Source organism: Ochotona curzoniae, unplaced genomic scaffold (assembly GCF_017591425.1).
Source record: "Ochotona curzoniae isolate NIBS_2020 unplaced genomic scaffold, NIBS_Ocur_1.0 scaffold_1037, whole genome shotgun sequence".
Taxonomy (NCBI): domain Eukaryota; kingdom Metazoa; phylum Chordata; class Mammalia; order Lagomorpha; family Ochotonidae; genus Ochotona; species Ochotona curzoniae.
The window spans coordinates 21608465-21633827 of record NW_024467083.1 but is presented as its reverse complement, the minus strand read 5'-3'; the positions used below and the strand labels follow the sequence as shown (position 1 = coordinate 21633827).

General features: G+C 45.6%; 1 protein-coding gene across 2 annotated transcripts in view; it reads left to right on the top strand.

The window, feature by feature from the left end:
* Positions 1–20464, top strand: part of PHTF1 (putative homeodomain transcription factor 1) — a 45846-nt gene extending 25382 nt beyond the window's left edge. Inside the window, exons 10-18 of one of the 2 annotated variants that reach the window (XM_040998960.1) lie at positions 603–824; positions 4320–4448; positions 5123–5395; positions 6113–6244; positions 6717–6803; positions 11433–11588; positions 12992–13087; positions 14955–15080; positions 19977–20464. In XM_040998960.1, the coding sequence (XP_040854894.1) occupies positions 603–824; positions 4320–4448; positions 5123–5395; positions 6113–6244; positions 6717–6803; positions 11433–11588; positions 12992–13087; positions 14955–15080; positions 19977–19997 (1242 nt within the window). In that variant the 3' untranslated portion in view covers positions 19998–20464. Of the gene's footprint in view, positions 1–602; positions 825–4319; positions 4449–5122; positions 5396–6112; positions 6245–6716; positions 6804–11432; positions 11589–12991; positions 13088–14954; positions 15484–19976 lie in introns of those variants that run through there. The other variant, XM_040998959.1, reaches the window with a different exon arrangement.
* Positions 20465–25363: the final 4899 nt, after the last annotated feature.

Below are 25363 nucleotides of genomic sequence, written 5' to 3'. Positions count from 1 at the left end.
TGTGGTAATTGGGATTCACAGTGAATCCCACTTAACTGGGATTAACATGAGTGGAGTCGGACAGGGTTTTGAGACAGGACCTCTTACAGATGTGAACAGTAAATCTCATTATAAAAGCTAATGAGAATATTCGTATCATTCAAGGATGAACAGTAGAGGTGGCAGTGTGGGTTTGAACACCTTAGGTGAGCAATCCTATGACTTAACAGTAAATTCTCAGAAGGAGGTTTTCTTTTTTATATGACTTATCCATTATTTGAAGAGCTATACATTTATGTGTGTGTGTATATATATTTATATATGGAGAGAGAGCGAGAAAGCGGGAGGAGCTGTCTGTGTGTATATGCTGTTGTAGATTTCTGTGGCATGAACCAGTAGTTAGCAGCTCTTTCAGCTTCCCTGCCTTTCTCTCCCTCTGCCTTTCAAGTAAATATAAATAAAAATAAATGTATTATTATATGAAACCTTATGGTGATGTGACTATGCAGTGATCAACTTATAAAAGTTCACCAGAGTTGTCATAAATAACCTGCTGTCATTTTATTTTACATATGTTATTATTTTTAAAGATGAATGAAAGATGGTTGTATTTTCCTTCCAAGGGTTCTAGATCCGGTGTGAATGGCTGTTCCCGAAGCCTCAACATGTCACGAAGAGACTCAGAAAGCACCCGCCATGACTCAGAGACGGAAGACATGCTGTGGGACGACTTGCTGCACGGCCCAGAGTGCCGCTCCTCTGTCACCAGTGACAGTGAGGGCGTCCACGGGAACACTCTCCACTTAGGGACAAAACGTGACCCGAAAGAGGATGTTTTTCAGCAGGTGTGTGAAAGTTGTTATCCCAGTAGGTAATATCTGTTGTCTACTTACAATATGTCAGGCACAATGTCTGTCACTTGAATTTACAATCATCCTATAGGGTGAATATTATTCTCCTCAATTTTGAGGGAAGCAGATTAAATAGGGTTTGGAAGTCAAGCATTTGGGATTAGAACTCTGGGAGAAATACTTTTGAGTTTCTCTAACCTGATTTTTCTTCCTAATACCTTTTCTCACTATTATTTTTTCCTAAAGACTTATTTTTAGCTACTTGAAAGGCAGAGTTACAAAGAGAGGGAGAGAGAGATACAGAAGTTCACCTGCAGGTTCTTCCCCCAAATAGCTGCACTGGCCAGGGCCGGGTCAAGGAAACCGGGAGGCAGAGGCTTCCCTGCGTCTCCCATGTGTGCACGGGCCCACGCACTTGGGTCATCTGTCACTTTCTGAGGAGATTAGCAGGAAGCTGGGTCAGAAATGGAGTACCTGAGACTCAAACTAGTGCCCATATGGATGCAGGCAGCAATTTAAACCACTATTCCACAATGCTGGCCCCTCTTGTTAGTTAGTGTGATTCTCAGTGTTCATTTTTTATGAGTAAGGTTGTTGGATTTGTACATTCATTTCATATTACATTTTTATAACCACAGTGTTACTGAATTATCAGGAAATGACAGTTTGTATAAAAATGTAAAAATCAAGCTGTGTTTTTTAACTTTAGGTTTATATTATTGTAAAATTGCAAAGCCAGGAATTAGTGATTTCTTGGAAGGATATTTGAACCTTGTAGGCAATGCAGGAATTCATTTGACATCTATAGAAATTACCATCTGTCTTGGGGTAATAGTTCCTGCTTCTCAGGTTTATTGTGAGACAGCCAATAAGGTCGCTGCAGGAATGTGTACTATACTGCAGTAATTGTGCTTCCTGAGAAAGATTATTCCATTGCTGGTGACACTGATTTAGAAATGGTTCTTTCTACTGTATTTCTACATCACCTTGTAAATAGTAGTAGATAATGGGTATACTTTTGTCTGCTTAATGACTTTTCCTGATTCTAAAACATCATTTAATTTATAATTTTATGGAAAAAAATCATTACGTATATGCAGAGTTAAAACAGCTAATCAGGAACAACATATTCACTTTTTTCAGTTTTATGTTACTATCTTCAATTTTCGTGTCAGGTTAGAATTTAATGCTCTTTAAAAAATATTTTATTTGGAAATCAAAGTTAATGGGATGGGAGATAGAAAGAGAGAGATCTTCTGTCTGCTGGTTTACTCCCTGTGGTTGCAATGGCCTTGATTGAACCAAGCCAAATCAAGGGGTCAGAAGTTTCCTCCTGCTGTCTTGCATAGGTGCAGGGGCCCAAGCACTTGGACTCGTGCTGCTTTCCCAGGAGCATATGAGATTGGAGCAGCAGGGACTCCAGCCAGTGCCCGTATGACATGCTGGCAGTGCAGGTGGTGATTAAACTTGTGTTGCAGTGCTGGCCTCTAAGGTTCTTTATATTTAGTCTGAAGATTCCACAGTTTATGTATAGCATCATGGTAATCTTGGCCTCCTTAGCACTTTGGGGATGCCCAGTGTAATTGTAAGTTACAGGTAGGAACAACTGAGTCGGGTCAACTCGAATAGTCAGATGGCAGTCCATTTTCCCAGCTTTATTCCCTATGTGTCTGAGCATATTGCTAGCACCAAGCAAGGACCTTGGAGTTCCTGTTGACCCTGCTCCCTGTACCCATCAGAAGCCCTCGTACTGTCTTACGTTCACCGCCTGGGTATTGACATCTGTCCCCCGTGTCTCCCTTTTAGGGTGGAGGCCATCGTCAGCTCTCATCCAAAACATGACAGTGGCTTCTTGAGGCTTGCCCTCCTTCCTCTCACTGAAGCCAGAGTGGTATATCTAAAATACAAACAGAAGCATGCCACTCCCTTTAAGTCCTTATTCTTCCTTCTGGATTATCTGCGTCTGTTTCTTCTTTGGCTCTAATGTGAGGTCTCGGCTTCCCTCTCCTAACTGCACACACACATGCTGGTTCCTTTGCCCGGGTGGACTTTTTCTTCTGAATTCCTTTGTATTTTTCAGACAGGTCTTGTCTTGGATAATACTTCATGCAAGAAACATTTCCTATTTTAGAATACTTCGAAAAGTTAATGAAAATGTGATTAAAGATTTATTTATTTTTATTGGAAATCCAGATACACAGAGAGGAGAGATAGAGGTGGGTCTTCCATTCGATGATTCACTCCCCAAATGACCCCAGTGGCTGGAACTGAGCTGATTTGAAATCAGGAGCCTGGACCCCTTTCCTGTCTTCCATATGGGTGCAGGATCCCAGGAGATTTTTGGACCATCCTCTACAGCTTTCCCAGGCCACAAGCAGGGAGCTGGATGGGAAGTGGAGCTGGGATACGAACCAGCACCCATATGGGATCCTGGTGTGTGCAAGGCAAGGACTTTAGCCACTAGGCTATTGTGCTTGGCCCAGAATTAACTTTTTGAAATCCATGCATTTTCTTTTCTTTTTTTTTTCCCACAATGCATGTTTTCCTTGAGCCATTTGAAGGCCACTGGTATCTTATAAAGCAGTCTTTTTTTCCTCATCACTGAGTGTATTGTAGCTTTAGTTGTAAGGAAATCTGGAAGCTGCTAGATAGCAAGGACACCTTGTTCTTTAATTGTATTCAAAGTGCCATTACACAATAGGTGCTTAATCAATATGTGTTAGATAAACCAATGAATCAATAAAGAAAATCAATAAATGCTCATAAACATTATGCTAAGCATGGCGGTAGGAAGGGATGAGCTGCTCCATTTGGTGCTTTGGTAGAAACTTGTATTTGGAGGCGTGGACAAGATTATAGAGGACATAAATGTGACATAAAAGCACCGTGTAATGACTAATTTGCCAGATACAGATTTATCAGGGTTTTCATTTCAAAGGGCAAACTTGGTGTGATTTGTGGTTGTCAAAGACCATTCGGATGGGGATCTGAGCCGAAAGGCTGCCACATGATGTGACAGCAGTCGGGTGGCTGGTGCTGCCTGTCCCCGCGTGACTCTGCTGTGCTGCCTGTGTCCTCGTCAGGGGAGAGGAGTAACCCTGCAGTTCCGTGAGTTGCGAGGCCTCCCAGCGCCTCTCCGTTGACTTCCTGCTGCCCCTGCTGTTGGCAGCCTGCTGCAGTAATCCTCCCTCCTAGCCCATCAGTGCTGGCCTTGTTCCCTTCCATACCTTCACAGAGGGGTGCAACCTTAGAATTATGGGTCTGTCCCTCCTCCTAGAAGATATTTAGCCTCTTCCAGGTAAGAAAATTGCACGGTGCAGCAAGGACAAAAGGCCTAGAAATCAGCATATCCTACGGCTTTGATGAGCCCTGTGAGGGAAAATAGATTGGTGAACTGAGAGCTGGTGAATGTGGCCTAGGAGCTTGACTAAGGGCAAGGAAACAAATGAAGGCAAGACAAAGTGGATGTAACACTGTGTTTCTCCTCAGAACCACTTATTCTGGCTTCAGAATTCAAGTCCTGCCTCTGACCGAGTCAGTGCAATAATCTGGGAAGGGAATGAGTGTAAAAAGATGGATATGTCTGTGTTGGAGATAAGTGGCATCATCATGAGCAGGGTAAGGTTAAATAAATTGTGACTGCTTAGTGATTAAGGACTATTGTATGAGAACCTATGTAGTGATTAAAACAACATGAATGCCTTTAAGAACAAATATATGTGTATATATATTTTACTACTGTGATTTTTAAAAATCTATATTTGAAAGGCAGAGTTTCAGAGAAATGTGGGGACAGAAGAAGATAGAGAAATCTTCGGTCTGCTGGTTCTCCTGCTGTCTAACTGCAAGTGCTGGGATTGGACGAGGCTGAAGGCCGGAGCCTGGCACTCCAGCCTGATCTTCCATGTGTGGCAGGAGCATTAGCAGGAAGCTGGATTGGAAATGGGGCAGCTGGAACACAAACCAGCACTTACTTGCAATGTTGACACTTAGGGCTGCTTTTATTACAGATGGCAGCTTGGATCCTGGAGCCACAGTGCCAGCCCATAATTTTGTAGTTAGAATCTTGTGGTATATCATTTTTGTTACAGATGGTCTCTGTAAGAATGATCAGTTGTTCAATTATATCCTACAAATATTATTTATCTGATCTAAACTCAGATTTTACTAAGTCATAAATTTGTATGCCCTTTTTATTTTCTTTTAAAATGTGCTTTTAGTTGGAGTTACAAAAATGCTCTTTTGTAACTCCACTTAGCTCTGCAGTAATGCTGGAACTTGTGCCTTCCCAGGTTAATGCATATCAACAAGGAGTAGGGTATCAGATGCTGGGAAACGTGGTCACCGTCGGGCTGGCATTTTTTCCTTTTGTGCATCGGCTTTTTCATGAGAAGAGCTTTGATCAACTGAAATCCATCTCAGCTGAAGAGGTCTTGACTCTGTTCTGTGGGGCACCGCCTGTTACGCCTGTCATCATTTTGTCTATAATTAATTTTTTTGAAAGATTGTGTCTGACATGGATGTTTTTTTTCATGATGTGTGTTGCAGAGAGAACATATAAACAGGTCAGTAGAAAAATAAGTATAATTTCTGGTGTCTGTTTTTGTATATGATACACAAGCTGCATTTATTCTCTTGGTTGAATATGTTCCCAAAAGCTTATATGGACAGTAAAAGATTAGTTAGTGGAACTGGTAATGGGCATTTGTTGACTCCGTGTCATTGACTAGTTATGGCTTACATGCTGTGACGTAAGACTGTGTTGTGGCCTGTGTGTAGAAGCAAGCAGCCAGTGCGTGAGCCTGGGTGACTGGGCAGCCTCTGGACCTCAGTGTGACTCTGCCACTGCTGATCCCATTGCAAATGTGCCAACTCTGTAAGTGATGCTGCTTTTGAGAAAGGTGGACACGTGAGAAATGTGTCTTTTTTTGAAATTTCGTGGAGAGTTCTTGAAAGCTGCTTGAGGACTTAGTGTTTTGCTGCTGTCATGAGAAGGGTGATTTGAACGGCAGTGTAATTTGGGGGTAGGCGTTTTCTGCTGCATACATCAGCACTTTAGCCTGTGTGTCTGGGGAGTCACAGCGCTGCTCACTCATGTGCTTTGGGAGCAACGAGGTGATGAGAGGTTCAAATCTCTTCCACTGCCAATCTTGGTGGTCGATGATGAGAATCTCATGCTTTTTATGTTTTTATATAGTTCAAATATTAGTTACATGAATACTCACCCGGAGGAACATACATACATTTCATTTTAATTTCTCTCTCTTTTAAATCTCCTCTAGAGATTTTTATTTGCAAAACTCTTCAGCCATATTACTTCTGCCAGGAAAGCTAGGAAATATGAAATACCTCATTTTAGACTTAAAAAGGTGGAGAACATTAAAATATGGCTGTCACTGCGTTCTTACCTCAAGGTGAGTTTTATTTGATTGATAGTTGAGTATATGCACAAGTGTACAGGAAACTTGTCCGCCTGAGTGAGCAGCAGTTACTCTGAGGGTGCGACGCTGGGTGTTGGATGGGTGGTATCCACTGCCTCCAGGCGGCTGGAGCCCCAAATTAGCCACACTTTGTCTGCATAGAGATAGCAGAGAAGAGCATAGGAAGAAGAAAAATGTAAACTTCATAGGACGGGATGATAGATATTTCCCCTTTCAATACACTTTGGGAACTGTTTCAGCTGAAATGTCAGTGAACCAGTCGCCCCCTCTTAATCTGGAAAGGCCTGGATTTCAGCGTTTGAAGTTGATGGTATTCACGACCCATCAGCATCCCGTCAGGCACGCCTCCCGAGCCTTGCTTCCACTGGCCGCGAAGCCATACCACACACTGGGGACTGGAGGGCAGCTGCTGGCCTCTCAGTGACACCTGCCTCTCCTTCCACAGAGACGGGGTCCCCAGCGTTCAGTTGATGTGGTCGTGTCCTCCGTCTTCCTGCTGACCCTTTCCATTGCTTTTATCTGTTGTGCCCAGGTAAAAGTTTCAGATCTTTTAATGAAAACTAGAAACTATTCTAAAATTCACACTTCCTGTTTTAAATTGTGACACTGTCATCGTGCTTTTTTTTTTTTAATGTGTCTGTTTCTTTGGCTATTGTGGATGCTTCTTAATATTTCTGTTAAAGGTAATTTTGAAGTTCTTAAGATTCTTAAGATTACTCAAATTTTAATTAGTTGTTTCTGATTATAGAAGCTATCAAATCAGAGCTGCAAAATAATGAATCTCTTAATTACATTATCTCATGTAATTTATTAGTTGCCACTTCAGAAAGGACACATTTCCTTTCCTTCCCATTCATTCACTTGTTCATTTATTGGCTTACAGTGGGATCATGTGTTCCTATTTTTTATCTAATAAATAAAAATGTATTTGTTTTGATGCCTGAAGTGTTCCAGATTTGCTCCAAATTTGGGGATCTCCTTGAAACATTTGACTGTATCCTTTTGATTAGTCCTTCTGTTTATTTATTTTTAAGATCTGTTTATTTGAAAAGCAAAATTCTGTTGTTTTAAAATGTATTATCTATTTGAGAATCAGAGAGAGAGTGAGAGAGGGCTCCCAAGTCTGATTCACTCCTCAGAAGTCCACAAAGACTGGGGCTGGGCCAGGGCCAGGAGAACCGGGTCCAGCCACCACTGCTGCTGCCCCCAGGGTCCCTGTTCACAGGAAGCTGAGTCAGGAACTGGAGGTGGGGATGTGGGTGCCTGGGAAGACAGCAGAGGGTGTTTCAAGAATTTGGGTCCTGGCCACTCATGTGGAAGACCCAGGTGGAGTTTGTGAAGCCTGGCCCAGCCCTGACTGTTGCAGTCAAGAATCCAATCATCTGGGTCCAGCATGGTGGCCTAATGACTAAAGTCCTTGCCTTGAACAAACCAGGATCCCATGTGGGCGCCAGTTCTAATCCCAGCAGCCCTGCTTCCCATCCAGCTCCCTGCTTGTGGCCTGGGAAAGCAATAGAGGACGGCCCAAAGCCTGCATCTGTGTGGGAGACCTGGAGAAGGTTCCTGGCTCCTGGCTTTGGATCGGCATAGCACTGGCCATTGGGGTCACTTAGGGAATGAATCATCGATAGGAGATCTTCCTCTCTGTATATTTGACTTTGCAATAAAAATAAATAAAATCTTAAAAAAAAAAGAATCCAATCACCTTAGCCATCGTATTTCTTCCCAGAGTCAGCATCAGCAGGAAACAGGAACCAAGTTTTGGCTGACAGATGTGGGCATCTTTCCCTCTGTGCCAGTACCTGCCCTCATTTTCTTTATCTTGGAGTTGTGTGGGTGGTTATACCTAGATTTACAATCCCTGTCTTCTTGATGGATTGACTTTTGTGTCCTTCATAGGTTTTAAGATCTGGTTCAGAACTGGCCTCTACATTCAATTGTCATGTCTTGTCCATCTCCTTTAGTCTGTCAGTGTCAAGGCTGTTTGTTTTTCATGACCTTTTATGTCTGTAGTGTTTCTGCTTATTTTGATATTCGTTCACACCTGCCATCTTTTGGTTAATTTCTGTGTGTTCTGCCCTTGTTTATCTCCTTAGAGTTTTTGTTGTCCTCATATCAGATGTTTCCCATAATCAATGTGTCCTTTTTTGGGCTGCTTGTTTCATAATCCAGCATCACAGTCTTAATGTTTTGGAGTGTCTGGGTCATTTATCCATGATTTGATCACTGTGACTACAAATATTATCTGGTATCTCATCCATCTGCTAATTTTCCTTTTGCTCTCCTGTGTTGGCATCTTTTTCCTCACCAGATAGCCTTTAAAAAAAAAACATTTATTTTTATTGGAAAGTCAGATATATAGAGAGGAGGAAAGACAGAGAGGAAGATCTTCCGTCCGATGATTCACTCGTCAAGTGACTGCAGTGGCCGGTGCTGTGCTGATCCAAAGCCAGGAGCCAGGAACTTCCTCCAGGTCTCCCACACACAGGTGCAAGTTCCCAAGGCTTTGGGCGGTCCTTGACTGCTTTCCCAGGCCACAAGCAGGGAGATGGACAAGAAGTGGAGCTGCCAGGAGTAGAACCGGCGCCCATATGGGATCCCGGGGCATTCAAGGCAAGAACTTTAGCCTCTAGGCCTCACTGCCGGGCCTGTCACCAGATATTCTTAATCTTCCATATATTCCTGTCACTATACATTCCTTTACCCTTATTTTATTGGTAATAGAGATTACAGCCTGTATCCTAATTTATAGTCTAATAAAAAGATCAGTTTGTCACTTTTTTAGTAGAGCCAAGACGCTTATACTGATGTTTTCATTTACTCCTTTACCTTTTATTGATTGTTCCCCTTCATTTTAACTTGAAATGTGTTTTAAACCCATAAGATATAATTTTATTGCTTTTAAAAATCAGTTATTCATTTATATTTACCATTCCCATTACTTTTTATTCTTTCCTGTAATTTTGTTCTCTGGGGTAATTTTCCTCCTAGCTGATAACTCTTCTGGTACTTCTTACAGTACCAGTCTCCTAGTGATTGTTTTTCCTTTGTTGAAACAGTCCCTTTGTCACCTTCATTTTGAAGAATTGTTTTTTGATGGCCAGAGCATCCTAGGTTCCCACTGCAGCCCTTGCAGGGGTCTCTTATCTTTTGATTCCTGCCATATATTTTGAGAAGTCACTTATTAGTCTTCCTGCTTCTCTTTTTAAAAGTAATGTTCTTTTTTTCTCTGGCTGATCTGGGGCTTTTCTTTGTGTTTGGTTTTGTCGTGGCTTGGCTGCGGTTTGTGAATTATCTGTTGCTGGGAAACACATATTAGCATCTTCTGAAAAGGTGGCACTGTCCCGCTACTGATTATTCCTTCCTTCCTCTCAGTTATAGATAAGGGTGACCCAGTCTTAAGTTGTACTTGTCCTGTCTTAGAAGCTTAGAATTAAAAATGTTGAGGTAAATGTTGAGGTGTCTGTGGTGGCATCGCAGACTGAATATCAGATCGGTAGAGGTCAGTGTGGCTGGAGTGGCCTGTGACAAACCGGAGCTGCGAGAAGTCAGAGTTGTTAGGGAAGTGCGATTATCTGAGGGTAGAGATGGATGCCACACGGCTTTGTTGGAAGAGCGCGGGAAAGGCAGCTGCTTGCTGACTTCCCGCCTTTCAGAGTGCCTGCATTTGCATTTAACCTTGGATTTGCTTGATTATATTTCTTTACTTTTAAAGCAGCATTTTTTTTAAGATTTGTTTATTTTTATTTGAAAGGCAGATTTTACAGAGAGAAGGAGAGACAGAGAAAAAGATCTTCCATCTGCTGGTTTACTTCCCAAGTGGTGGCAGTGACTAAAGCTGAACAGATCTGAAGCCTGGAGCCAGGAGTTTCTTATGGGTCTCTTGGGTGGGTACAGGGTCCCAAGCACTTGGGCCATCTTCTGCTATTTTCCCAGTCCAACAGCAGAGAGCTGGGTTGGAAGTGGAGCAGCTGAGACATGAACCAGAGCCTATAGGGATGCTCGCACTTGCAGGTGGAGGATTAGCTTGCTGTGCCACACTTTGCTGCCTCCCTTTCATTCCCCCCTGCCCAGTAATACACACACACACACATATATATTTAAAGATTTATTTATTTGGAAGGCAGAGTTATAGGGACAGAGAGGGAGAGATAGAGAAAGATACCTCTCATGTGCTAATTCACTCCCCAAATGGTCTTGGTAGCCTGGGTTAGGCCAGGTCAAGCCAGGAGCCTCTTCCAGGTTTCCCAGATGGCTGCAGGGACCTGAGTACATGGGCTGTCCTCTCCTGCTTCCCCTGGCCACCAGCAGGAAGTTTGATGGAAAGTGGAATAGCCAGGACTTGAACCAAATTTCAACATTCAGCCGGCCCTAGGAGAAATTAAAGAAACAAAAACTTTATAAAAAATATTGACAATACTTGGCACTCAGTAACTAGTAGCTGCTGCTACTACTGTTGTGACTTGGTTCCTAAAGTGGAGTGAAGAAGTGTTTCTTGGGGCTTTTAGGTAAGGTACCTGTGTCTCACATTGGGAAGTATCTGGGTTCAGTCATTTGCTGTGGCCCTTGGCTCCAGTGGTCCCCTAATACAAACACTGGGACACAGCAGTGCTGGCATAGGAACTGGGTGCCTGGCACTCGAGGGAGACCTGGGCACCGTCCCTGCTCCTGGCCTTAGCCCTGGCCCAGCGTGCCAGCTGCTGCAGGCATCTGTGAGGTGAAGCAACACAGGGAACCTCTTTCTCTTTCTGTGCTTCTCCAAGTGACAACAACAAAGGAAATGAACCTTAGGATTTTGTAGTCATAGCAGTGGGATGGACTATGTTTTAGGAAGCTTACTCGAAAGGTCATACTCTGTACCAGGAATGGTCTCCATGTAGTCACAAGTGGACACACTGGTGGTTAAAGTAGCTAGAAGTATGTCTGCCTTACTTTACTTTTCATATATTGTGTTTGTATATTATTTCCAAATGGTTGCTGTCTTTCATGAAAAGGAGAAAATTAGAAAAGTTGGAGAAATCTATGATTAATTAAAGAGATGGTACTTTGTAAGTGTGAAAGCTCTTCTGGATTCCTGAAAATGTGTTAAAATTGAAAAGAGAGTAACCACATGATTTTAAGACAAACAGAAGACTGAACTATTTTTTCCCCCTTTGCATAGGTTCTCCAGGGACATAAAACTTTCCTGAATGATGCATATAACTGGGAGTTGCTCATCTGGGAAACAGCTTTATTACTTTTCTTATTGCGCCTGGCCTCGCTGGGGTCAGAAACCAACAAGAAATACAGCAATGTTTCAATCTTACTCACTGAACAGGTATTGCTTGTGGGTCCCATGAGTATGATGCCATAGTTAGAGAGGGCGTCATGCATGCCCTGTGAGGTGTGGACAGAGAGTTTGGGGTTGGGGCGCTACTTGACAAGTCACTGCTGCTCCACACTAGTGTCGTCTGTGAAATGGGTGTGATGTCCACCTCGGCTGCATCCAGCAGTGTGAGAACTGAGAGCTGATGAGGTTGAAGTTCTCTGTAAACTACAAAGGTGTTTTGATTGGTTGCAGTGGAATATCCTTTTAATCTCATATTTGACATTAAGTATTATTCTTAGAATACTTCTAGTAAATAAGCTTTTTAACTTGTGTGTCAGTCATGAAATATGTTAGCTAGCCTGTGGAAGATACTTGTTTCCTGGTGTGTTACTAGGCACCACATTTGAGAAATGCTTCTTGTAAATATGTCGGAGTGCAAGATAGGTTTTAAACATTCTTGTTTTTAATTTTACATTTAACTATTTTTAAATCTCAAAAATTGATATAATTTGCTGGTTTTGTTTTGTGATTTTTACAAGCATCTTATAATTTATTTTATTTTAGAGAATGTTTACAAAGTCAACCAGAGTAGGAAGGATCAAGGGTTAGGGAAAAGTGGGTATGGTCATTGTGTCATTGTGTTTGCCTTAGAATCATAGTGGCAAATTATTTCTATAAAGGAAAAAAAAAAATAGAAAACATGAGGAATCCATAAGTAAAAAAACAGATGTCTTTGAGGCCAACTTTATGGTGTGTTGGGCTGGTCAAGCTAATGCCTGCGCATCCCATTTGAGTGCAGGTTCGTGTCCCAGCTGCTCACTTCTGATCTGGTTCCCTGCTGAGGTGCCTAAGCGGCACCCAAGAGCAGCCAGAATGCTAAGTCCCCTAACACTCACCTGGGAGACCCAGCCAGAGTCCTGGGCTCCTGGCTTCAGCCTGGCTTAGCCCAGCTCAGTCCCAGCCACTGTGGCCATCTAGGGGTGAACCAGTGGATAGATCTGTCTTTTTGTTTCCCCGTCTCTCTGTAGCTCTTGAAAATTCAAACAAGCAAATGAATAGCTATCATCCACAAATGAAGAGATTAGGGATTTTGAGGAACACTTAGATAATGAGATAAAGTTTTTGGATCAGAGGTGTTTATATGCTAATTATATTATGGCTTTTATTAAAGATTTTTCATTATTTTGGTATTTCAGTTGCTTCATTATTATTCCTCACTCGATATTTCCTTTGCTGAGGGGAGACTGATTAGGCCTGGGAACTGGGGTACATGCCACATGTTCTCTGGGGAAATGCTACTGGCATTTCAGAAATTGTTTTACTTGAAAAGATGGACCCCCAGAATCTGTCCTGTTTTATGCAGTTTATCTGTATTCTCCAACATTTACCTTAATCTCTATTCTTTCCCTTAGATCAATTTATATCTTAAAATGGAAAAGAAGCCAAATAAGAAAGAACAGCTCACTCTAGTAAACAATGTATTAAAGCTGTCCACCAAGTTGTTGAAAGTAAGCACTGTCTCATGCACTTTCAGTACATTTACATTTAATCAGCTGTCTCTGAGAAAACCCATTATGGTTGATGATGCCCCTGGGGTGGGGTCGGGAGGAGGCCAGGGAGCCATGGCCAGGCTGTGGTGTCCTGGGTGGCCAGGTGGCCTATGGCACTGGAGTGGAGTTGAAGTGATGGAACCCCCGAGGCAAGTTGAGGCTGAAAAGTGGGCTGGCTGTCTGGTCCAGGCCCCAGAGGAGAGGAAGTCTGGCTGTCCAGTCCAGGCCCTGGAAGAGAGGGAGTCTGCTGTCTGGGTCAGCACCGGAGGTGTGGGAGTCTGGCCATCTGGTCCAGGCCCCATAGGAGAGGGAGTCGGCTGTCTGGGCCAGCCCTGGAGGAGAGGGAGTCTGGCTATCTGGTGCAGGCTCGGGAGCAGAGGGACTCACCTCTTCTGCCTGTCTGCCCAACTTGTTCCTGGGGATGGCCCTCAAGGACCAAAAACTACTTGGGCAGAAGCAGACTTGTGCTTGTAGCAGGCACTCTTCAAGGTTTTTGTCACTTTGGGGTACTACTGATGGCCCTGTCTGTGTGGATGTGAGTACTCTAAGAAGGTGGCTGGGCTGGTCCATGGGGCTGTTACCGTGGCCGGCTCGCCACTGTCCCTGCATGCAGAGGCTGCCTGGGGAGCAAGATGGACATACCCAATTGCTGCCAGGCATGGTGTCCGGTTGTTGGGGCTCTGTGTTGGTGTCCTCATGGCCGTGCTTGCCACTCCTGTGCCCAGAAAGCTGCTGCTGCTGTCTACCATAGTGACACCCAGGCCCAGGGCTCCCCTGCTGCGCTGAGCAGTGTCCCCCACGCTTGCTGAGCTGCTGGCTGGCTCCAGCCCTGCGGCTGACCCGCCATGCTTCTGGGGAAGAGGAATGTGGTGGTCTTGGCCTGAAGCCTCTCACTAGTGTCTTTCTGAAGAGGAGCCAGGCTCCAGCTGTGGTTACCCTGTAGAGAAAGCAATTTAAGCTTTTAATAAATTCCACCAATAAAGTCTGGTAAAGGACCCGAGTGAAGGCTAGGCCGTACACTTTGTGATGTCCAAATGCTGATATGGTGGTTTTCACTCGAATGTGCCTAAGGATAGAATCCCAGGGGCAGGCACTGTGGCATAGCTGGTAGAGCTGCTGCTTGTGTTGCTGGCATCCTATTTGGGCATCTGTTCATGTCCTGGCTGCTCCCTTTCTGATCCAGCTCCCTGCTGGTGTAGCTGGGAGAGCAGCAGTAGAAGCCCCATGGGCTTAGGCCCCTGCCACCCATGACGGAGACCTGGCTCAAGTTCCTAGCTGTGGCCTGGCCCAGCTTTTGTTGTTATAGCCACTGGAAAACAGCCCTGTCTCTCTCCCTGTCTGCCCTGTAACTCTTTTCAGTTAAAAAAAATTTTAAAGAAATCCTAAAATCCTAGTTATTGGAAAAGTAGATGAAAAGAGCTGACCAGTTGGCTGTTGCTTGTTGGCATGCTAGTGTGAGTCCTGGCTGCTTTGAGATGCAGCTTCCTGTTGATGCCCTGGGAAGGCAGCTGAGCAGAGCCTGAGAGCGTGGGCCCCTGCACGTCTGTTGTGGGCGTTTGGGTGTAAGCCAGGAGGTGTAGCATCTCTGTCCCAACTCCCTCCCTCCATCTGTCTTGCTCTGCCTTTTAAGTAAATAAATGAATCTTACTTTTTTTTTTTTTTTTAAAGAAGTACCTTGTTCTTCTTTTTTGAAGTTTTTTTGAGAGTAGCCTTTAAGTACTGTGCAAAGGGAGCTGTAGACGCTCGTCCTTACCCAAGACTTAAAATACCAGGAAGTCACCAACCGAAACCATGTGTCTCACCGTGGTCCACTGTGTTTTCCCAGGAGCTGGACACACCATTCCGACTCTATGGACTGACCATGAATCCTCTCATCTACAACATCACGCGGGTGGTCATTCTCTCCGCCGTCTCCGGGGTCATCAGTGACCTTCTCGGCTTCAACATAAGAGTGAGTACAATGACCTTCTGTAGCAGCTTCGTCTTAGCAGTGCCTGCTTTCTGTGCCCTTCGCTGTGTGTGGACTCACTGGGGACTCACTGGTGCGGGATGGGACTGGCTCATTGCTGGTCTGCAGGCTACCCAGCCTGTGACGTAACCAGGTGACAGACTGAACTGCTGAATGGAACAAAGCATAAGGCTTGGATGTCCTGTCAGTTTAGTAGCTTGGACCAGGTGAGGGTCCGCCTGCAATGGAGCAAAGTGTGTAGGGGAGAATGGAGGACAGCCAGGGAAGAGCAGGTGTCTTTTTTTTTTTCTGGGTATGTTTACATAGTTAATCAGGATGAGAAGGGTTGAGGATTAAGGGAAATTGGGAAAGACCATTGCCTCCAAATTTTTCTTTTTCTTTTTCTTTCTTTTTTTTTTATTGTTATTAACATTGTATTATGTGATACAATTTTATAGGCACTGGGGATTCCCCCCACCCCTCCCACACCCCTCCTCCCATAGTGGATTCCTCCACCTTGCTGTATAACCACAGTTCAAGTTCAGTTGAGATTCCTTCATTGCAAGCATATACCTAGCATAAAGTCCAGTGTCTTATTGTCCAGATAAGTTCAGTGGCCTCTTGGGGAGACCTTCTCTGGTCTGAAGGTAGAGCTAACAGAGTAAAGTTCCGGTCAGTTAAAAGCCCCAACAAAACCTCAGCATCAATATACAACATTATGGAATTGACATAGTATTGAGTAAACAATATGTTAAAAATAATGCAAGTTCAATTCTTCAAAACATCTGGGTTGAGACAGTATCAATGACAGGTTCAAAAAATAACAAACAACCAAACAAAAAAAAAAATTACAGATTAAATCAAGGCAAACATGTGGTATCTAACCTTTTGGGATTCGCTCATTTCCCTTAGCATTATAGTTTCCAGTTGGGCCCATTTAGCCACAAAGAACTGCATTTTGTTTTTTTTAATAGCTGAGTAGTATTCCATGGAGTAGATGAACCAAAGCTTTCTTATCCAATCTTCTGCTGATGGGCATTTCGGTTGCTTCCATGTTTTTGCAATTACTGATTGTGCTGCTATGAACATTGGGATGCATGTTGGTTTGTCATGAAACAGGTGTTTTGGATATATTCCTAGGAGTGCTATTGCTGGGTCATATGGTATGCAGATTTTGAGTTGTTTGAGTGGGGGATGAAAGGAGATAAAGGGAGAAGCCATACCCAGCCTCCCAACCCCCTCAGTACTCGGGGATGTGGAAAGGCCATCCGTTGTCATCTCAGGGTCCCTGATGTGGAGCATGTTCTGAGGGTTCTGCTTCTGTGGTTTCGATAGTTCTGAACTGCTACTGGTTTCGCTAATCCAAGGATGAGGAAATCCTTCCACTGGCTGACATAGTCCACCTTAGTCTCCATTCGCCCAGATAGTTGCTGTAAATGCTTGGCTGGGGGAGTTGATCAATTTGTTCTGCTCTCCTTCCTCTGCTGTGGTATCACTGTCCTCTGTAGGCTCCAGTGGCCTGCCATATCCTCCATATGCGTCTGGGCATGCCATCCACTGCTCTATCTTAGCTACTGAGAAGGCCCAGTTCTGACACATGCACTCCACATTCAGTCCACAGATCTTGTGATTCTCTCCATGGTGGGAATTCTGAGTTCAATGGTTTACTTGGGGGGAATCCCCAAAGAAACCTCATCTGAGGTGATCCCAGACTTACTCTTCTGTGTGTTTGCCAGTATGGAGTCTACCTCAGTCTGTCACCCATTTCAGCCTTACACACTGGTAGTTGCAATTGCTGGATCAATTCTATCTTCAACCCTGTCTTCTGTAAACCAATGATGTTGTGGCCCAGCCCAATCCAGCCCACTACACACTCGGCCTTCATACATGCAAGAAGGAACTGCAGCTGGAGCGACTCCCAATACCCCCCACCAGGCCTGCATCCAGCCCTGGTTCCTGTGCTTGCCGATATGTGGAGTAAATTGATCCAGTCTATCCCATATCCCATTCAGCTCTCATACACATCAATGGGCACTGGAGCCTGGTTCAACTCTACCAACCCCATTATCCAGCCCGCACTCATGCTGGTGGGTGCCATCACCTGTCTAGCCATGCCTGCCCCCATCCCTGTTTCTCATGCTAACCAGTAGGAGTTGCAGCCCATCGAAGAGGTGCCCACAGTTTCCCTACTGGGCTCACTCCCAGTTCTGAAACTTACACTCTGCAGTCTAGCTTGACAGGACTTGCCCTCAGTCCCAACATTTGCGAGCTGATGCTATGGCAAAACCTGACCAGCCTGCACTTACTGTGGCTCACGCATGCACCAGTAGATACTGTTGGTTAGCCCAGCTTGGCTTTCCCTTTAACCCAGTTCACGTTGCAGGCCAACAGGTGTTGGAGTCCTGCCCATCCTGGTCTGCCCCCAGTCCCAGTTCTCATGTTCACCAGTGGGAGCAGTGGCCTAGCAGGGGAGCCCCGCTGTCCTCCTGAGTGCTATATGTGCTGGTTGGTGCTGTGGCCCAGTCTGGCATGGCCTACCTCATCTTGGCATTCACTGGTGTGTGCTGCAGCCTGATGTGGCCTGGCTAGCCCCCAATTCCAGCTCATGCTGGTGGGTGCAGTGGGCTAGCTCAGTTTAGACGGCCTCCAATCCTAGCTTCAACGTGAACTGGCTGTGTTGCAGCCCAACTTGGCCTGTCCTACACCCTATCCTGGTCTCATATTTGCCAGTGGGCGTTATGAACTAGCCAGCCTGGCCTGCCCCTAGACCTTACCCACACGTATGCTGGTGGGTACTGTAACCTGGCTTGGTCTGGGCTAATCCCAGCCTTGATTCTTGACCTCACTTGCAGTCCTGACAGAGAAGTTCCCCAAGCTCCTATATCAGGTCTCCTCCTAGTGGCAGATCTTACTCCCACCAATGGGTCTTTGGTCCAGACTGATTTAGTCCATCTCCTGTCCTGGCAGGAACAGTGGTCTTTCCGAATTGGCCCACACCCATTCTGGTTATTACTGTTGGGTGTTACAGCCCAGCCACACCTGATCCATACCCAGACACAGCTCTTGTGTGGTTCAGTGGGTGTCAACACCTTGCCCAGCCTGTCCTGTACCCACCCTGGCTCTCAGTAGGTGCTGGAATCTAGTCCAGTCTGGCACAACCCAGACCCTGTCCATACCCATGCCGAGGGACACTGCAGTCATGTCCAGTCCAGATCGCCGCCCCAACTCCAGCTCTCGCATTCCCTAATCAGGTCTATTCCTAGCCACAGGTTCTGGCACATGCCAGTGTTGCTCTGACCCAGCTTGGCATAGCCCATTCCCTGTCTTGGCTTTTGCCATTGGATGCTGCATCCTGGCCCACCCGTAGTCCCAACTCTCGCTAGTGGGTGCTACAGCCTAATCCTGTCCAGTCTGCTCCCATCCCTGGCTCATGCAAACCAGTAGATGTGATAGCCTAGCTCAGCGTGACCTGCACTTCAGCCTGGCTTCTGCACATGCCAGTGAGCAAAGATTTGGTGGCCCTTCCCGTCTGCAAACCTCCAGAACCAACCCACACTCTTACCAATGGGTAGAGTTACCTTGCCTGATCTATCCAGCACCGAAGTCTGAATTACATGTTCACCAGCAGGAGCTATGGTCTACCAGAAGTTTCCCAAGTTTCCCCACAAAGCCACTCCCAGACCCAGATCTTACATGTGCCTAGTGGCCTTTTCCTGGCATGGTCTGCCCCCTCTGTCCTGGCCTTTGTATGAGCTGGTAAATGTTGTTGCCTGGCCTGTCTTATAACCTATTCTTGTGTGTGCCCGTCGGTGCTGCAACCTAGACCAGCCCAACCTCTTCCCAGCCCCAGGACCCATAGTCATTGGGTTCATGGCCATGCCTAGCTCAGTTGTAACTACCCCCAGCTCTTAAGCAAACCAGCAGAAATGAACAGGGGTGGGTCCACATATTCCTCACAGAGTCTTCCCCCAGACCTGGTTCTCTCATGTGCTGTTTAATGTCATGGCCCAGCCTAACATTACCTATCCCGTTTCAACTCTCACTGGTGGGTACTTTGATCTAACCCTGCAAGGTAGGCCCCTAACCCTAGCTTTAGTGTGTGCCAGTGAGTGGTTGTCAGTGATGATTGATGTTAACTAGCCCAGCTCAGGTTTCCCACGTGGCCTGGTGCGTTAGTCTGACCCAGAAAGGTCTTCCAGTTTCTCTCTTCCAAACCGCTAGGACTCAGCCCCTTGCTTACCTGCAAGTACAATGGCCTTGTTGATGGAAGTCCCTTAGAAGTCATTCCTCACCTGCAACAGTGGAGCTTGTTCCTGTGCATCCTCTTACTTCCTTCCCTCGGTGATCCATAGTCTCTGCACCTGGGTGCACATGGATTCCCCAACCCAGTCTTCCGAAGCCATCTTCCGGTGGGGTGCTGTGCTGGCCCGGAACTCTGCATGCCCACTAGGATCTCAAGCTCCTGGCATGTGTACTGGCCTGGGACCTTACCCCATCACTCAAGTTCCAAGCCCATTCAAAGTCTCCCAAGCCTGATCCACCGGGACACCACATGCTTGATCCAAGGCAGTGGGGATGTGGGGGTTGGGGGAAAGAAATCTCCAGGCTTGCTCCCACAGCCTTGGTGTGAGCCTCCACTGGTGCAATCCCCCAGGCTCCCATGAGCCTGCGGGCCAGTGACAGGCGCAGTGGTGGCAGTGGCCTGTGCCTGCCGTGGACATAATGGCCAGGGTGTCACTTTTGCTCTCAGATGTTTTTGTTTTGTTTGATGTTTTGTAGTTGCTATTTGCAGAGTTGCCTTGGTTTTTTTTTTCCTGCTTAAGGGTTCTTGTTTCAGTCATGAAAATGTCCCTATGAAGCCCACATTTGTCTGAAAGCTAATTTACTTTCTTTCCTTAGCTATGGAAAATTAAATCATAAAGCCACTGCATCATATGGCTGGACTGCCTCCCCAGGCTCATCCCAGTGCTTGCCATGAAGGATGCCAGCAAGAGGAACACAGGTGCCGTGCCTCAGCTCTGCCAGGCCAGAGGAATTGTGGGTTCAGAGGAGCGAGTCCTTCTCCAGCCAGGTGTGCATGCTGCAACGCCTGCACTGCTGTGGCTTCTGCAGTGGTGTGAACAGTCAGGAGACAAGAGACTGTTGTGATGGCACAAGAACAGACGTTGAAGTCAGGGACTGTATTCTGAGCTCTGCAGTGTTCTGACGGTGCATTTCCTGGAAATAGTCTTCTGGGTATCTAGGGCAGATTGCCCCAAGCAGGAGACAAGCAAATCCAGTACTTTTCTATTACAATCTGTGGAGTCGTTGAGTTTGTTACTCTATCAAAGACAGACTGGATAAGCTATTTTAGGTTGAACCCCAAATAAAAGAACTTTACTGAGAAATTTTGATTTCTAGGCTTTTGTTGGAAAAAAAAAATCGCCTTTTAAACTGACTTTGTCAACCTGAAATTTTACTTACTTTGTGATTTGTTCAATCCTAACAAGGATCACTTGGTGGTGGTACTATGTGGTGCCACTTCCTTCAGCAGGAGGAGCAGCTGTGGGCCCGCTGCTGAGCTGTGCTGGCACGCACCCCGGCGTGCTGCTGGGTCGCATGCCTGGCGCGTCATGTGTCTGCTGTGCGCCTGGATGTGTCCGGCCCGTTGTCCAGTTTCAGGCTCTCAGTGTCTGTAGTCGTTGAAGCAGGCCCTTCTTGATGCGGGTTCTTCATCAGTGTCCCGTCACACAGACGGCCACGCATGAGCCTATCTTAAAGAAAACTCCAGTACTCGTTTTCGTGAAGTTACTTGCTTCGAAAAGTCTTTGAGGCAGACTGAAACAATGTTTTAATTATAAGATTTTGCAAATTTTTAAGCAGAAATTAGGAATTTATTTCACCTAAAGCATATATTCATTCAAAACCTCAGTGTGTTAGGCCCCCTGTCCTACACACAGGAAATGTCGGAGGGTTGCTGCAGGGCCCAGGGACTGAGGTCAGGGCTTCTGGGCTCAGCCCCGGGGCTATGCTGTTCGGTGGCATCATAATCGGGGACACCTAAGCCTCTCTGCTTCAGCTTGTCACCATTTCAGGGATGGACAGCAGCCACCCAACAGGGCTGTTACTTGCGATTTTCATGAGAGGTGTTGAGCACAGGGCATCAAGACTTAGCAAATCCATGTTGAACTACAGTCTTCCCCCAAAAGCCTCACTGAGAGCTGCCGGTGAAGTCACCAGCATAGGAAGCAAGGCTGCCGAACTAGAAGTCGGTTACCAAAACTGTGCAGCTGTTCTAAATGCTTTGTTGAGTTTGACCCTTTTTTTTTTAAGACTAGTTTTTATTTGAGAGGCAGAGTTACAACAGAGGAATGACACAGAGAGGTATTCCATACAGCCAGAACTGAGTCAGTTTGAAGCTAGGAGCCAGGAGCTTCTTCAGGGTCTCCCATGTGGGTACAGGGGCTCAAGGGCTTCAGCCATCCTCCACTCCTTTCCCAGGACACAAGCAGGGAGCTGGAAGGGAAGTGGAGCAGTGTGGACACTAACTGGCATTCATATGGAATGCTGATGCCTCATGTGGTGGCTTAGGTTATCGTGCCATGGCACTGGTAAACTCCGTTTTATTGATTGACCTTTAGAAAAAGCTCCTATGGGGAGAGTTCAGCATGTCTCCAGGTGGCTCATGGAAATCACGCTTTTACTGTGTTCCAGAAGGAATGGCAAGCGTCGGAAATCTAAGATGGAGCTCCATGCAGGTATCAGATAACAAAGCTGATGCTTGATTCTTTTTCTCCTACAAAAAAGTGCTGTTTTCTTTTTATTTGTGGAATGAATTCCCCGGTTTTAATATGTGAGTTCATACTTGCAGGTGTGAGTTCATACTTTGATGGTGTAAGTTGTTATTCATGTCGGTGAAATTGCATGGAAGTGCAGCGGATCCTGCGGGAGAGCTGGGCGTGGGCCGCGGCTGTGCCTTCCTCCCTGTGCCTCCCAGGCCGTCGGCGAGGCCTGCCCTCTGGCTCTGCTCCGTCCACTGTTCTCTGTGACCGCCACCTCTCCCCTCACCGAGGCCAACATCCTTTGTTTTCTGAGCGACTTTCTCTTCTGCTCTTAGCGTGGCTCTCTGATCCACTATGCCCGCTCCATTCCTCACAAAAATGTCTTTTCTGAGAGACATTTTAAGTCTTATCACTTAAAAAAAAATCTATTGGTAACCTAACTAATACTTTGAAGATAAAAATCCAAAATTCTTTTAGGATGATGTATACGTTCAGTCTGTTGAGAATGATTTTTTGAATATTTACATTTGAAAGATTTCTTGCGGGTATAAAATTCTAGGTTTAGAGTATGGTTATTTCACTGCCTCCTGGACATTTCATTTCTTTTTCTTTTTAAAGATTTGTTATTTGAAAGGCATAGTGACAGAAAGTAAGAGACCGATGTATCTTCCAGCAACTGATTTACTCGCCCTATTCCTGCAACACACAGGCTGGGCCAGGCTGGAGCTAGGAACTCCATCTGGATGGTCGCTGGGATGGCAGGAATCCAAGTGCTTGGGCCATGACCTGCTGCCTTGCAAATGCAGCGTACTTGGGACTCAAACCAGGCATTCTGCTGTGGAATGTGGAGTCCCAAGCAATGGGCTAGGCCACCGTGCCACACCACCTGGATCCTGTGTTTCTGGTAAGACGCCTGCTGTTAATTTTATCTTTGTTCTTCCATAAGTATTATGTGTATATATATATTTTTTGCCTGTTCCCTAAACCCTGACTGCTTTTAGAATTCTTTTACCATTGAATTTTTGTAATTATGATATACACTAGTAGTTTTCTCCAGGGCTTCTTCTTTATACACTGTTTTATATGTAATTTTACATTTTCACATAAAATTTGAAAAGATTTTGGCTAGTTTTTAAAAAGGGTCTATTTATTTTTATTGGAAAGGTGGATTTTACAGAGAGAAAGAGATTTTTTGTCTGTTGGTTCACTCCCCGAGTGGCCCAATGGCTGGAACTGAGCCAATCCGAAGCCAGGAGCCAGGAGCTTCTTCTGGGTCTCCCATGTGGGTTCAGGGTCCCAAGGCTTTGTGCTGTCCTTTACTGTTTCTCAGACCATAAGCAGGGAGCTGGATGGGAAGTAAAGCTGCCGGGACACAAACCAGCACCCATATGGGATCCTGGTGCTTGCAAGGCAAGGACTTTAGCCACTAGGCCATCAGGCCAGGCCCTTGGCTAGTTTTTAAAATAATTTTGCTATACTCAATATTGCTTGAATAATACTTGAGCCCCAAAACTAATGTGTTTTGTCTTCAGTGTCACAAGCTAGTGGTGCTGACAGGGCAGAAGCTTGATCTAATAATGGTATCTAAGAGGCAGGCCGAGTGAGAGGTCTTTAGGCCCTGGGGTGTCGTACTGAGAAAGTACTGCTCAGGGAGGGTTGGCTGTTTGAGCCTTGGTGAGCCCAGCAGTTCTCTTGCTTCCAGCCTCGCCATGTGGCCTCCCAGGACTTCCCTGTCCCCTCCCCACTGCCACGCTACAGCATTACCTGCTGGCCTAACCAGAAGGGCATGCTGTTCTTGGACCCTAATCCTCCAAAATCATGAGTCTAAATCAGCTCCCTTCCTTCATTCCCAGGTTGTTGTAACAACAATGCCTGTTGGCCTTTCAGTCTATATTTTAAATGCCAGGTCAACAGGTAGTTGTTTACTTGTGGTTTTGCTGCAGTATTGCAACTTCAAAGGAGCTTTGAAGCAATTTTTTATAGGAGTCTTGAGGGCAGTATCGGCTCTGTGTCCACATGGTGTGGACATGGCTCTGTGTGTTCAATCCATAGTATGTCGGGTTAGGGTCAGCGTCAGGGTACGACTCAAATCCTTGGGACCCTGCACCTGTGTGGGAGACCTGCAGGAAGTTCCTGGCTCCTGGCTTCGGATCCGCGCAGCACCTTCCATTGTGGCCACTTGGGGAGTGAACCATAGGACAGAAAATCTTCCTCTCTCCTCCTCTCTGTGTATCTGACTTTCTAATAAAAATAAATAAATCTTAAAAAAAATTCATTGGATGAGATTAACAGACAATTAATGCAAAAAAATAGTTCAGTTAACCTGAAGGCATGGTACAGAACCTAGCCAAAATTAAAAGACAGGAAAAAATGTATGCGCCATCACTGGCTTACAGGGGACTGGAGACCACCTATATCCGCGTGAAGTCGAGTCCCAGGAGCAGGTGGGAGATAGTGCTCGCCAACTTTCTGTTACAAAAACCTGGGACACAGGCAGAGCTGGATGGGAAGTAGGGCTGCCGTGATCAGAACTGGCGTTCATATGGGATCCTGACGTGTTTAAGGTGAGGACATTAGCCACTAGGCCACAGTGCCGGGCCCCAATGTATTGTTCATTTCTAAAAATTTTTGTTCTTATATGTTATGTCTTAATATGCTTATTATTTTCTACAGTTTGTTGAACACAGTATTTATAATAGGAACAGAAAATAAGTACCTTAGAACAGCTCTGTGTGTTGTTTCATGATTGAATTTTCTCACTTTGTCATTTTCCTGAGAGGCTTCTTTTGTTTTAATTTTCCTGAGCTTTTACAATTTTTAAATTGGATATGAATTTTGTAGTGTTATGTGTTATCTTTTATATTATCCTGTGACCTTAAATTTTTTTTAATGTAAGACTTACCTGTAAGAGTTACAGAAAAAGAAATATTTCACCTACTGGTTCACTACGCAGTTGGCTGCAGCAGGCACTGTGGAGTCCAGCACTTCCCCGGTCTCTGACATGGGTGCCAGGGTCCAAGCACTCACCTGCTCTCCAGGCCCTCAGCTGGCAGCTTAAACGGAAGTGGAGCAGCTGGCTCCACCATGTGGTGCCCATCACAAATGGTGGCTTTACCCACTTTGCCAAAAGGCCATCCCCTATTTTCATGGTCTTTTACATATTCTTTAGCTTTGGTCGAGAAGGCAGGCAAGCTCCCTGCAAACAGTTTGCTGATTTTGAAGCTTTTGTCAATGGGCCAGAGCAGTTTTAGGGGCACCTGACCGCTCCACAAGGTTTTTTTCCCTTTGGCTGTGGAAGGTGAACCACTCCCCGCTTGCTGTAGACTTCAGGAATTTTCCTGCTTAATTTTTTTGTTTTGTTTTGTTTTGATTTTCCCTCATCTTGGATATTTCCTCATGTGCCGGTGATTGTCATTCCTCAGCTGGAGACCTGACCGGGATGCTCCGCACCTCCTGGGGGCTTCACCATAGCTGGACAGACTGTGGTCCCCAAGTTCTCTGCTTCCTGGCTTCTCCAGATTCTCA